This window comes from Heterodontus francisci, chromosome 7 (genome assembly GCF_036365525.1).
Source record: "Heterodontus francisci isolate sHetFra1 chromosome 7, sHetFra1.hap1, whole genome shotgun sequence".
Taxonomy (NCBI): domain Eukaryota; kingdom Metazoa; phylum Chordata; class Chondrichthyes; order Heterodontiformes; family Heterodontidae; genus Heterodontus; species Heterodontus francisci.
The window spans coordinates 111,550,119-111,564,668 of record NC_090377.1 but is presented as its reverse complement, the minus strand read 5'-3'; the positions used below and the strand labels follow the sequence as shown (position 1 = coordinate 111,564,668).

Sequence of the window (14,550 nt, the reverse complement as noted above, 5' to 3'; positions counted from 1 at the left end):
AATTTAAGATCTGTTCATAAACTATTAAACCCATCAGCTACATCTTTGTGGAAGTGATTACTATTTCTGCTCTCTGGAACTTCTGCCTATTACTCACTACCTCCCACCCACTCCTTGTCCCCATTCCACTTCCTTTTGGTCAGCCCTATAATGGAGCTCCATCCACTGGCCATTCTGATGAAGGGTTGCACCCAAAGTGTTAACTTGCCTTTTTCTTTTTTTACTGGCTTGCAGTTCCAGCATTTCTTCTTTTACATCCGGATTTCCAGTATTTCCAGTTTCCCTTTCTATCTCTGATCCTTTGCTCCCAACAATGTTAGGAATTTTCATTGCTTTGGCTGGGCTCACAGCTGGCCTTTATTTTAAGTTCCATGCTGTCTGACCAGTCCATTGACTTGATGTGATTATTCTGTTCTTTTCCAGTCGGATGTGGTGCACCAGAGTGTGTTTGACCTGATCCACACGGATGACCGGGCTTTGTTTCGTCGCCAGTTGCACTGGGCCTTGAATCCACCTGCCTGCCAGGAATCCAATCCTCCGACAGACTGTGAGTTATCAACTAATTGAGTGTGTTGTGTATTCATAGAGTAAATCTACATGAGGTCTTTACTGGGAGCAGCCATGTTGGAACTTTATTTACACCTCCCAACAACAGCAGAGAGGCACCGCACACTGCACTCCCTCCCCACTTAAAAAAAAAACTTACACATTAAAATGTAAAATTGTACTTGTACATTTCCCAGAATACAATATTAGGTTGGGTTGCATGCTTCTTGTTACTGTAATCACAACTAAAACAAAAATATTTCCAGAGTAGTTTACATGTTAACATTTTTTTCCTTTACACCTGTCTGTCTTTAACAAAAATATCATCATCTGACAAAAAGTAATGAAAAGAACAACTTATTTCTTCTTCCTTTCTACATACTTACAATTAACCTATCTGGCTTCTTTTTCTTTCTGTCTGGGTATCTTCTTCCATTTCCATTAGCTTGACTCTGCTCTCCCAACATCGCAGACTGTGTCGACCCTGAACTTTGACTTTGACTACCAACTCCACTTAATGGTTGGGACTGTGAAATTGATTGATTCGTCTTAATCAAAGACCCTGACTCACTTTGCTGTACTGGTGGATTCTGTGATGCTGACAAACTTTCAGTTTCTTTGTGACTTTCACTTTCATTCTGACTTTCACTTGGAACTGTAGGAATTTGGGCTATAGGAGGTTTATCATACTCTCTCTTTGTCAGATTTCCTCTTTCAAGCAAATGATCTACTTGACACTGATGGAGTCTCTCTCCAACCTTCACTAGATATGTGAATGCACCTAGTCTTTTTACAACAACTCCAAACACATACTTCTCCTTCACACCTCACTGGTTTTTCACTATGACCTTCTGACCAGCCCTGAGCTCTCTAACTTTCATGACTCATCTTCACTCTGTCTTGCTTTTCTCTTACTTTGCTATCGATGCCAGGCTTAAGCAAACTAAACCTTGTCCTAGGAGCATGTTTAAACACTAACTCGTAAGGTGAGCAACCTGTCGTAGACTGTGGGGTTATTCTTTAAGAGAACAGAAAATTGTCGAGCCTGTGTCGAAGAGAAATATGGAAATTACTTCCTAACTTGTGACCTAGCAAATACTTCTGCAAAGACCTCTTACAGTTTGTACACTTCTTTCTGCAGCACCATTTGATGCTGGGTGATATGGTGGAATTCGAGTGTGTTTGACCCCATTGTTACTCTGAAATATTTCAAACTCTTCTGATGTAAACTGTGGGCCATTTTCTGACACCAACACTTCTGGCAATCCATAAATTGCAAACCAACTTCTCAAAACCTCAATAGTTTTGGCACTTGTGGTATTGTGCATAAACTCAACATTTATCCACTTGCTAGAGCTATCGATCAAAACAAAATACTCTTTCCCTTCCACTTCAAAGAAACCAATATGTACTCGTCCCCACGGTTTCCTTGTGTTTAACCATGGAATGAAAGGAACCTCGGTTGGATCATTTCTCATTCTGAGACATACTTCACAACTTTTCAGCAACTCTTCAATATCTCTCTCTACCTTTTGGATACCAAAAATAGCTTCTTGCTACTGCTATCATATGGACTATTCCTGTGTGCCCTTAATCAAGTTCCTCTAACAATCTCTCTATAAACCTTGGAGGAATAATGACTCTTAAACCTCATAGGAGACAGCCTTGATCTACATTTCTATGTGTGAAAAGTTCCTGCAATTTCTAATCATTGCACTATTTAGACCAGCAATTCATGACATAATTGAGTACTTTACTGAGCACCACATCCTTGAGTTTCTTCAGAAATTTCTTCGGAAGGTACAGGCATGTCATTGGTGTATGTGAAGTAATTCACAAGTAAAAATAATTTGCCAGAAATGAATCAGTCTTCACTTCCTCAATGTCAGACGTGTCTCTTACTGGTCCTTACTGTAAATAACTCGGCCCAGTTTAAATGTATTTTCTTAAGTCAATTTCTTCCCATCAGGGAAACTTTGTTCTCTCCTACTACTACTGATGGAAAGTAATAGGATGCATCATCATATTCCATCTGAACACTACCTTCACCTAACACTGGAATACTGTTATTGGAATAACTCATCAGTTTCACACCAGTTTTGCAGAAGGGAATGTGACTTAGGGACTTCTTGTACTCTCCTTCCAAGATAACAGACATTGCAGCTGTATCAGTGATCAAAGTAAGTTATGAATCTCTGACTTTCATTTTTACTGTGGGCGCTGGAATTATATCTTCAGCTTTTTTTCTCTCATCTTTCATGTGCTGTTTTTCTTGCTCTCTGACTGAGTACAACTCTTGATCTTACTGCTCGATAACATCAACGTCTGTTTACCATACCTATCATATGCACATTTGAGGACTTCCAGGCTCCTGGACTAGCTTTAGGTCTACCATGACCTCGACCCGGTGCAGTGCTGTGACCAGAAATGTTACCATGACCTGCAACATTACTGTTTCCTCTATTTATGCATGCTGTTTGGATATGATCAACTTTCCCACAAGCATAGCACTTTGACTGGAAATGGGGGCATTTAGATGGTTTGTAGCTCCCATTGCAATGGTAGCATCTAAATTTCTGACTGAGTCTGTGAACATGGCTACCATGGGCTGGTTCCTGCCAAAATCCGGTGGACCTCCCCTGCCGGCACAGGAAAAGAACTTACTTGCAATCTATAATTATCTCTTACTGCCATTTCCATATCTATGGCCTCATTGCAAGCCTCCTTGCATGTCAGCTCATGGCCTCACTCAAAAGCATGGCCTGGATTTTACTGTTCTTTAGACCTCCAACTAACGTGTCTCTAAGGTTGACTTCTATGTTTGTGCCATAACCACAGTGATGAGAGTTTCTTTAATACGAGAATATAATCTGCAATAGACTCACTTGGCAACTGCTTCCTTCCACAAAATACAATTCGCAGTGCAATTTCCTTCTTAGTCATGCCATAATATGAGTGCAGAATCTCTCAAATTTCCGAATAGTCCAAAGTACTGGGGTCTCTCGGGCAACATTGGTTAACACCACCTCTTAAGTATCTGGCCCCATCATAGTGAGGAAAACATTCACTTTACCCTCATCCCCTGTTCTTTTAGCTTTCAGCCAAATGTGTAACCTTTATTTGTAATTACACCAGCCCTCTTTGTTAGGGTTGAATTCCCCCATTATCCCAAAATAAGTCTTCAGTGCCATTTTTAAAAATTAAATACTCACTAAGCTGAACTGAACACCATGTGCAGACACACCCAGAACAAGCTTTCAAACTGCCCAAACTTCCTCAAAATTGACTTGGGATCTCCAAAAAGTGTGTCACAATGTTCTTCAGACTTGAATCTCTTGAATGAATGTTAAAAAAAAAATCAATTCCACCTCATCGCCATGTTTCTGTTGTATATTCACAGAGTAAATCTACATGAGGTCTTTATTGGGAGCAGCCAATGTCGAAATTTTAGTTACACCTCCCAACAGAGAGGGCAGCAGAGAGGCAGTATAGCAGTATACAATTGCTTAGCTATCACAATACAATCTGCCAGTTCACTGCGGTGTATTACAGGGTGATTTTATATCAAAGCACTATTGTTATCCAAAGTATTCCCTTCTGGGAACAGTAACAAAATACATTTGATGAATGAATAGAATCATAGAATGGTTAAAGCACAGAAGGAGGTCATTCGGCCTGTCGTGTTCGTGCTGGCTGTCTGCATGGGCAACTCAGCTAGTCCCACTGCCCCGCTTTTCCCCGTAGCCTTGCAAATTTTTTCTAATCAGATAATTCTCCAATTCCCGTTTGAAAGCCAGGATTCAACCAGCCTCTACCACATTCTCAGGCAGTGCATTCCAGCTCCTAACCACTCACTGTGTAAAAAGATTTATTCTCATGTCACTTTTGATTCTTTTGCCTGTCGCCTTATAATTGGTGTCCACTGGTTCGCGACCCTTCTGCCAATGGGAGCAGTTTCTCCCTATCTACTCTGTCTAGACGCCTCGTGATTTTGAACACCTCAACCAAATCTCCTCGCAACCTTCTCTTCTCTAGGCAGAACAGCCTCAGCTTCTCCAGTCACACAAATATAGCGTAGAAAATGAGCCAAGTTCAAATTTCTTTTTTATTCACAAATGGGATGTGGGCATCATTGGCAAGGCCAGCATTTATTGCCCATCCCTAATAACCCTTGAGAAAGTGGTGGTGAGTCACCTTCTTGAACCGCTGCAGTTCATGTGGGGTAGGTACACCCACAGTGCTGTTAGGAAGGGAGTTCCAGGATTTTGATCCAGCGACAGTGAAGGAACGGCGATATAGTTCCAAGTCAGGATGGTTTGTGACTTGGAGGGGAACTTGCAGGTGGTGGTGTTCCAATGCATCTGCTGCCCTTGTCCTCCTCGGTGGTAGAGGTCACAGGTTTAGTAGGTGCTGTCGAAGGAGGCTTGGTGAGTTGCTGTAGTGCATGATGTCGATGGTACACACTGCTACCACTGTGTGTTGGCAGTGGAGGCAGTGAATGTTTAAGTTGGTGGTTGGGGTGCAGATCAAGCGGGCTGCTTTGTCCTGGATGGTGTCAAGCTGCCCTGAGTCAACTGATTCAACTTGGAAAGTGGAACATTACAATTGGTTTCAGTGTCCCTAAGCTTGGGAAGTAGCAGATTCAGCTTTGATTCCACTCTGATCAATATCCAGTGACTCCCTGCTAGTAAGTGTGGGTATTAGGTGAAGCCATCCTCTGATTTAGCTGTGATGCCTTCCACACATCAGAAATACTCGTATTTATGCAGCACCTTTAAAGCAGTAAAATATCCCAAGGAACTTCACAGGGTGATTAACAAACAATATTTGATACCTAATCATGTAAGGAGATATTAGAACAAATGTCCAAAAGCTTGGTCAAAAGAGGGTTTTTTTATTCGTTCATGGGATGTGGGTGTCACTGGCTAGGCCCATCCCTAAGTGCCCTTGAACGGAGTGGATTACTAGGCCATTTCAGAGGGCAGTTAAGAGTCTCCCACTGGAGTCACATGTAGGTCAGACCAGGTAAGGACTGCAGATTTCCTTCCCTGAAGGACTTTAGTGAACCAGATGTGTTTATCCAACTATCAGCAATGGCTTCATGGTCAAAATTACTCTTAGCTTTTACTTCCAGATTTAGTAATTAAATTCAAATTTCACCATCTGCCGTGGTGGGATTGGAACCCATGTCCCAGAGCATTAGCCTGGGCCTCTAGATTACAAGTCCAGTGACATTCCCACTACGCCACTGCCTCCTCTAGGTGAATTTTCATAAACACTCTAAGCAGAGTGGGAGAGGCAGAGAAGTTTTGGGAGGGAATTCCAGAGCTAAGGGCCTTGACAGCTGAAGGCATGGATGCCAATGGTGGAGAGATTAAAATCTGGGATGTTCTAGAGACCAGAACTGTAGGTGCACAGAGATCTTGGAGAGTTAAAGATATAGGATGGGACGAGGTCATGGAGGGATTTTAACACAAAGATGAGAATTTTTAATTTGAGGCATTGTTTATCCAGGAATAATGTAGGTCACCAAGCACAGGGTGATGAGTGAAAGGGACTTGGTGTGAATTAGCGTTCGGGCAGCAGAATCCTGGATGAGCTGAAGTTTCCGGAGGGTAGAATGTGGGAGGCTGGCCAGGACTGTGTTAGAATAGTCGAGTCTGGCGGTAACAATGTCGCCTGGTCAGAAGGGTGGGGCAGGTTGTTACTTGGCACAGTCAATGGAAGGCAAATTATTTTGCCACACTGGTTTCCATGGAAACCTGTGTTGGGTTTTTTAATAGGGAAAAATGGTTTAAGCCATAAATCATACTAAACAATTAATGATAAAGTACAACATCTAAACACTACACAGTAATGGGGATAAAAAGATGAAGGCAGCTATGATGAATTGATCAATGTCTGCCATGTGAATGGTTAATCAATCTTGTTACTGTCATCTTCATTGGCAAGGAACAGAAACCAGAGTTGTGGCTGGTTAAAACTAGCATCTTCCCTGCTATAAAATGTACTTCCTCATGAGGCACATCCATTTCCAATGATGAATGGCCAAGTGGGCCTGTACCCAGTTGTACATTTATCGGGGCTCTGAACCCAACACCCAGGAAGTTTGTGACAGTAACCCCTAGAGTGCCCTTCCCTCTTATCTCTCCTTCCGTTCCTTTCCAGGTGCCACTCTTGGCTCTGAGGTAGCGCTGTCTTCTCTGAGTCACACAGTTGTGAGTTTAATTCCCCATTCCAGAAATTTGAGCACATGATCTAGGTTGACGCTCCCAGTGCAATACTGTGGTAGTGCTGCACTGTTAGAGGTGCTGTGTTTTGGGTGAGATGTTAAACCACCTCAGGTGGAAATAAAAGATCTCGTGCCATGATTCGGAGAGGGGAGTCACCCAGTGTCCTGGCCACCCTGCATACAATATTACCAAAAATCAGATTATCTTTTCATGATTTCATTGCTGTATGTGGGACCTTGTTGTATGCAAACTAGCTGACACATTTCCCTACAACAGTGATGATGCTTCAAAAGCACTTCATCGGCTGTGAAGTGCTTTGGGATGTCGTGAGATTATGAAGAATGCTATATAAATGCAGGTTCTGTTTTGCTCTCTGGTCTTTCCTTCTGCCCTTCCTTTCAATATATGCCCTTTCTTCTCCTGTGAGAAGCCCCCAGTCTCCACTAGATGCCTCCCTCATTGATATCAGAATTCAGGGATTGGAGGGATTGCAAATCTCTCAGTCCAGCCCCACACAGAATGCTCACTAGGGTGAGATACAAGAGGGCTGCAGGCACTCAGGGGACCATACCATCGGCATGAAGAGAAATGAGAGGAAAATTGGATTGTGGGGGGTGTGGTGTGGTGGTGGCGGAGTGGGCATGGAAGTGGGAGAAATGCGTTTTTCATGAATTCCACACATTGCACATGGGAACATTTCACTCATGCATTTCTAACCACATTGGAAACGTGCAAGTAAGTCCATCAGCATTGGCAAGTAAAGTTTACCGGTTAGGGTGGAGACCCTTTAATCAGAACCCAGTTTGAACAGTTTCTGCCCAAAGTGTTACTAATGCTGAGAAACCCATTATGTGTTTCAAGCATTCCTTTTGATTTCAACTTCAAGCCTTTTGTATTTTACTTCTTTAACCTCTCTTTCTTTTTCACTACCTAGCTATTCCAGAGAACAGAAGCCTCTGTTCCAATGTAGTCACTTACAATCCTCATGACCTACCTCCTGAGAATTCCTCTTTCATGGAGAGAAACTTTATCTGCAGGTTCCGTTGCCTCTTGGACAATTCCTCTGGCTTCCTGGTAAGTAAATTGGAATCAACTCCATTCCCCTGTGCTTTTATGTTTCTGTTTAAAATCTAGTAGACCTACACCCAGGCAGGCAAAGACTGTTAAAATTGGAAGGCTAACTTGCTTGTCCAACCACCGGCAAACAAACTGGTTTATCTGATGATTAGCTGAGCCATAGGGACTAGGAAGATCTCTGATTTGATCCCCTGTCAGGGCTTGTGGTTAGGACATCACAGTTGTCCTCTTCAACAGTGCTGTACTGACGAGGGGAGGGAGAGAAATTGCTACTCCTGATTGCTCCTCAGCCAGTCCTGCTAGAAATTGGTGTTTAGGTAAGTACGAGGACAAACTTTTGTGATTCCACTCCTTGCAGTCTAATAGTTTGCGCCTGGACAACACTGTTTGGAGAGAAAATAATCACAGAATGGTACAGTACAGAAGGAGGCCATTCAGCCCATTGTAGCTGTGCTGGTTCTTTGAAAGAACTATCCAATTAGTCTCACTGCCCCCCCTCACTTTTTCCCCATAGCTCTGCAATGTTTTTTCTCTTCACGTATTTATCCAATTTCCTTTTGAAAGTTAATCTTGAATCTGCTTCCACCGCCCTTTCAGACAAAGCATTCCAAATCACAACAACTCACTGTGTTCAATAAAAATAATTCTCCTCATCCCACCACTGGCTCTTTTGTCAGAAAATAAGCCAGATAAAAAGTTAAAGATGACATCAAAATGAGATGGAGGCCGGCAATTTAATGAAATAAAAGTGAGGGAAGGAGGGAAAATCGGAGAGTGATCCATCGCTGGTGAGCTCTCTGGACCCAGCTAAGCAGCTGGTTGTGAGCAGCATTGATGGAGACCTGAGCACAGGCCATCAATCCTGCCCCCACTGTGAGGCCACTGCCCACGCTGCCCTCTTCGAGAAACAGGCCGACCACTCTGGCAATGTGAAGCCAACAGGAGGGAAAAACCAAACCGAAAGTATGTTGCTTGCCCATGTGAGGGTACATACCTCAAAACAATAAAATGCCATAAAAATCCAATGTGTAAATTAGACCTTTGCATATGTGCTGACATTTTAGAAAGATCAAGATGAATTGTGCTGGTGGATAAGCCACCTTCCTGTATTTAGAGAACATAAGAATGTGGACTGGGGTGGGCCCCCTGGTACACCCACTCTTAGTCATAGTCCTTTATTGATTGATTCTGTCTTTATTGCAGATGCTGAACTTTCAGGGGCGACTGAAGTTCTTACATGGACAGAATAAGAAAGCTGAGGATGGCGCTCCCATCCCCCCTCAGCTGGCTCTGTTTGCCGTGGCAACTCCTCTTCAGCCTCCGTCCATCCTGGAGGTGCGGACCAAGACGCTAATATTCCAGACCAAACATAAGTTGGACTTCACGCCACTGGCATGTGACACCAAGTACGTTGTGTGTGTGAGAGGTGGGGGAGGTGGGGAGGTAATGGAGAGTGGTCAGAGGGAATGAGAGATGCTGGGAATTTGGAAAGTGCAGGTGGCTGATACTAGATTCATGAAGTCTCCTTCAACCCCCCCTGCCCCCCCCCCCCCCCCCCCCACTAACGTTACGGGTATGGCAGCATAGTGGTTATGTTACTGAACTAGTAATCTAGAGGTCTGGACTAACAATCCAGAGGCACAAGTTAAAATGTCATCATGGCAGCTGGGAAATGTAAATTCAATTAATTAAATTAAAAATATGACCATCAAGCTACCAGATGGTTCACTAATGTCCTTACCTGGCCTGGCCTAAATGTGACTCCAGATCCACAGCAATGTGGTTGACTGTTAACTGCCTGCTGAAATGGCCTGGCAAGCCACTCTATTCAGGAAACTGGCTCACCACCACCTTCTCAAGGGCAGTGAGGGATGGGCAATAAATGCTGGCCTTGTGAATGACACCCACATCTGATGAATGAACCCCATGGTTTTACCCTGTTTTTTTTGCTCAGTCCCACTCAGCTGTAATAGTACTCGGCTCCTCTCTCCTGAATGCACTGACTCTCGCGACTGTAGAGCTCTGCAGCCTGCCTATCCCTCGGCAGGTATCCATTCCACACATGTGGATCTACACGGTGAATGGCAGGAGGCTTCTCAACCAGTAACTACACAAGGGCACGTACAGCAAGAGTTCTGCTTCAGGATCAGGAGCGAGAATCCTGACTTTCCCCTTTAAAACCCCGTGGCTGCAGAGGTCACTGCAAAGGAGCACAGACTGGGGACTGAACTTGGACCTCCTGGTGTCAACGAAGGTTTGACATTTAGCCAACAGCAGGCCTCTGTGGGGGGCGGGGGGTGGTGGGGGGGATGGTGTTGCTGGTAGGGGAGAAGGGTGTGGGGACACAGGAGATAGACCTTGCTGATCTAAAAATTATCCAAGGTGTCACATTCTCACTGCCTTGTATTTAATTATGGGGTGCTTTGATTTCATTGTTTACAGAGGCAAGTTTGTACTGGGTTACACGGAAACAGAACTGTGCATGCGAGGCACGGGCTATCAGTTCATCCACGCAGCTGATATGATGTACTGTGCTGATAATCATGTGAGAAGTGAGTACAACTCAAAAGCACCTTTCACTTACATTGAGAAGCTACACAAGCAGACAAGTCTCTTATTGTAGGATGCCATCAGGGCACAGCAATAATGCAAGATGAGCTATAGGAGGGATTAACTAACGCCAGGCTTGCGATTTAAGTGTCTGATGATTATACGAAGAAGGAAGAGGTGAAAGTGGAGATGGAATAGTCATTTTAGAAAAGTGATTAATGCCATCAGATTTGTCACCTATTTGCATAGGATAAACGAATTGATTCAGATTTACAGAAGACATTGTGGATGCCGGAGGTGAATTGCTAATGTGATACAGTCATCACTCCACAAGAGGGAGGGATCTGATGGCCAAATAGAGAGCTATCTGTTTGCAAAAACATGCATTTCCAGTACACAGCCACCGTCACTGGCTGCAGAAATAAAATGCGTAAAACCAGTGCTAATAACATTCCAGTCATTACTAAAGCATGACGTGGGGATAAACTCAGTCTTCCGACTACATTCTCTTTTAATTTTTTCAATTAAACTGGTCATCATATAGATTTCAGAGGTTCAGCCTTACATACTAACTAGGATATTGTGTAGCCTGGAAGGGTACAGATCACAAAGGAGTAGTGAACCAAACTGCATGTAGATTTCAGGGGTACAGGTAACCAGACTAGTGATTAAGATGGAACAGGACCTTTTGGAAGGCATTGCGTGAAACAATGGATGAGCTGGAGCAGATCAGTCTATTGGGTTACCAGCAGCAGTGCCATGGTAATGTGAGGCACATTCCCCACGATGTTGAGTTCCACTTTGGTGACGTTTGAAGCAAGTGCTGCGTGCTCAGCATAGGGAATCAAATCCTTCCATGGTCTCACTCCATCCTGTATAGAAAATACTTCTCACGTGCTAGTTTATAGACCACAGCTTCCATTCTCTGACTCTGCATTTCTGCCTGTTCCGAGCTCTGCTGTTTGAGGACAGTGTCTCTATCACTGCGCCTCTTCTCTCTGGAATTCTCATCCAAAACCATTTGCTTCACTATTTCTATCCCTCTTCCTTCAAAACTGTCTGAAAAAAACATTTTGCTTGTACCATACCTTCGGACTTGCTCCCTAAATTTCTTCACTTCCTGCTCAGTGTCTCTCCCGTGCAAAGTGTTCTGAGAGATTCTTGGGTGTGTACACAACACATGACTGAGAGCAATGACTTTCTCGGCAGCCACTGCCCAGATTCAGGCCGCCACCATCTTGCCTTCCATCCACCCCCCACCCCACCCGACTGCCCGACCCCGAGCCATCCGACTACCCAGCCCTGAGCTGCCCCAGTGCCCAGCCCCAAGTCACCATCCCACCCTAGTGCCCAGCTCTGAGCCAACACCCCAACACCACCCACTCCCCCCGCCAACCCCCACCACCCCTCCCCAGCCCCCACCAAGCTCTGAGCCAAACCAGTACAATGTAACATTTCCTTTAGTCAGTCACCTGTTACTGATCCACTTTGTCTTTTGTAGAATTATATGAAACACGATGGTTCCTGAGCTGATCAAAGTATTTAGTCTCAGAGGAATGGTGCTGATTGGAAGAGTAGAACGGATTTCTTGAGTTTTTCTTGATTTGGATTTGTTGGGGAGAAATTTTGTCGAGCCACTCCCTGAGATTTAGCGAAAGTGAACTGGGAGGCATTCAAAGGGGAGATTCAAGGGGTTCAGAGTAAACATGTTCCCACAAAGAAAAAGTGTGGGATGGCCAAATCTAGAGCCCCATGGATGTCAAGGAACTTACAGGGTAAGATCAGGCAGAAAAGGAAAGCTTATATCCGACACCGAGAGCTCAATACTAGAGAAAGCCGAGAGGAGTACAGAAAGTGGAGGGGTGAAATCAAAAAGGAAATTAGAAAAGCAAAGAGAGGGTATGAAAGAATATTGGCAAGCAAAATCAAAGTGAACCCAAAGATGTTTTATCAATACATTAAGAGTAAGAGGATAACAAAGGAAAGATTAGGGCCCATAAAAGACCAAAAAGGTAACCTATGTGTAGGGGCGGAAGATGTTGGTATGGTTCTTAATGAATACTTTGCATCTGTCTTCACAAAAGAGAAGGACGATGCAGAAATATTAGTTAAAGAAGAGGGGTGTGAAGTATTGGATGTGATAAATATAGGGAGAGTGGAAGTATTAATGGGATTAGCATCCTTGAAAGTTGATAAATCACCAGGGCTGGATGAAATGCACTCCAGGCTGTTGAAAGAAGCAAGAGAGGAAATAGTGGAAGGCCTGACCATCATTTTCCAGTCCTCACTGGATACAGGTGTGGTGCTGGAGGACTGGAGAACTGCTAACATTGTACCTCTGTTTAAAAAGGGAGCAAAGGATAGACTGAATAATTACAGGCCAGTCAGTCTAACTGCAGTAGTGGGCAAATTATTGGAATCTATTCTGAGAGACAGGATAAACTGTCACTTAGAAAGGCATGGAGAAATCAAGGACAGTCAGCATGGGTTTGTTAAGGGAAGATCTTATTTGACCAACTTGATCAAATGTTTTGAAGAAGTAACAAGGAAGATAGATGAGGGTCGTGCATGGTCTGCATGGATTTTAGCAAGGCTTTTGACAAGGTCCCACATGGCAGACTGATTAGAAAAATAAAATCCCATGGGATCCAGGGAAATGTAGCAAGGTGGATACAAAATTGGCTCAGTGGCAGGAACCAAAGAGTAATTATTGACAGGTGTTTTTGCGACTGGAGGGCTGTTTCCTGTGGTATTCCGCAGGGCTCAGTACTGGGTCCCCTGCTTTTTGTGGTATATATTAATGATTTGGATGTAAATGTATGGGGCATGATCAAGAAGTTTGCAGAGAACACAAAGATTGGCCGTCTGGTAGATAGCGAGGAGGATAGCTGTAGGAAGATATTGATGGTCTGGTCAGATGGGCAGAAAAGTGGCAAATGGAATTCAACCCAGAGAAGTGTGAGGTGAAGTATTTGGGGAGGTCAAACAAGGCAAAGGAATATACGATTAATGTGAAGTACTGAGAAGTGTAGAGGAATTGAGGGACCTTGGAGTGAATGTCCACAGATCCCTGAAGGTAGCAGGACAGGTTGATAAGGTGGTTAAGAAGGCATAGGGAATCCTTTCCTTTATTAGTCGAGGTATAGAATATAAGAGCAGGGAGGTTATGCCGGAACTGTATAACTCATTGGTTAGGCCACAACTTGTGTACCGTGTGCAATTTTGGTCACCTCATTACAGAAAGGATGTAATTGCACTGGAGAGGGTACAGAGGAGATTTACAAGGATGTTGCCAGGACTGGAAAAGTGCAGCTATGAGGAAAGATTGGATAGGCTGGGGTTGTTCTCCTTGGAACAGAGAAGACTGAGGGGGAGATCTGATTGAAATGTACAAAATTTTCAGGAGCCTGGATAGAGTTGATGGGAAGAGTCTATTCACCTTAGCAGAGAGGTCAGTGTTGAGGGGGCATAGGTTTAAAGTGATTGGTAGAGGAATTAGAGGGGAATTGAGGAAAAATAGTTTCACCTAGAGGGTGGTGGGGGTCTTGAACTCACTGCCTGAAAGGGTAGTTGAGACAGAAATCCTCAACTCATTCAAAAGGAGTCTGGATATGCACCTCAAATGCCGTAATCTGCAGGGCTACGGACCAAATGCTGGAAGGTGGGATTAGAATGGGTGGATCATTTTGCAGCCAGCACAGACATGATGGGCCAAGTGGCCTCTTTCTGTGCCTTAAACGTTTTATGTTTCTATGAGATTAGCTGGACTGCGTAGAGTGAGAACTGATTGTACCTGGTCTGCGGCAGGAGTAATTTGATGGGGACAATGGCTTTCGCTAACTTCATGCTTTCTAATCCCATCATGTTCTTTTTCAGTGATTAAAACTGGAGAGAGCGGAATGACTGTCTTCAGATTGCTGACCAAACAAAGCAGTTGGGTTTGGGTCCAGGCGAATGCTCGTCTGGTTTACAGAGGCGGACGACCTGACTCTATCATTTGCAAGCAGAGGCCCTTGATGTAAGTGAGCTGTTCACAAAACACAAAATTTATTCTCGGTTGGCATTTCCTTTTGATGTGCCCTTGTGCGATGGTTTAGAGGGTCTGACACCATATGATATGCAGGCACAAGGTGTTACACATGTT

The 14,550-nt window shown here is 44.0% G+C and overlaps 1 protein-coding gene across 1 annotated transcript in view; it reads left to right on the top strand.

Annotated features, from left to right (window-relative positions):
- Nucleotides 1–14,550, top strand: part of ahr2 (aryl hydrocarbon receptor 2) — a 203,648-nt gene that overhangs the window by 180,248 nt on the left and 8,850 nt on the right. The window contains exons 5-9 of the mRNA XM_068035886.1: nucleotides 424–547; nucleotides 7,714–7,853; nucleotides 9,060–9,262; nucleotides 10,299–10,408; nucleotides 14,283–14,424. Coding sequence (XP_067891987.1) covers nucleotides 424–547; nucleotides 7,714–7,853; nucleotides 9,060–9,262; nucleotides 10,299–10,408; nucleotides 14,283–14,424 — 719 coding nt within the window. The remainder of the gene's footprint in view (nucleotides 1–423; nucleotides 548–7,713; nucleotides 7,854–9,059; nucleotides 9,263–10,298; nucleotides 10,409–14,282; nucleotides 14,425–14,550) is intronic.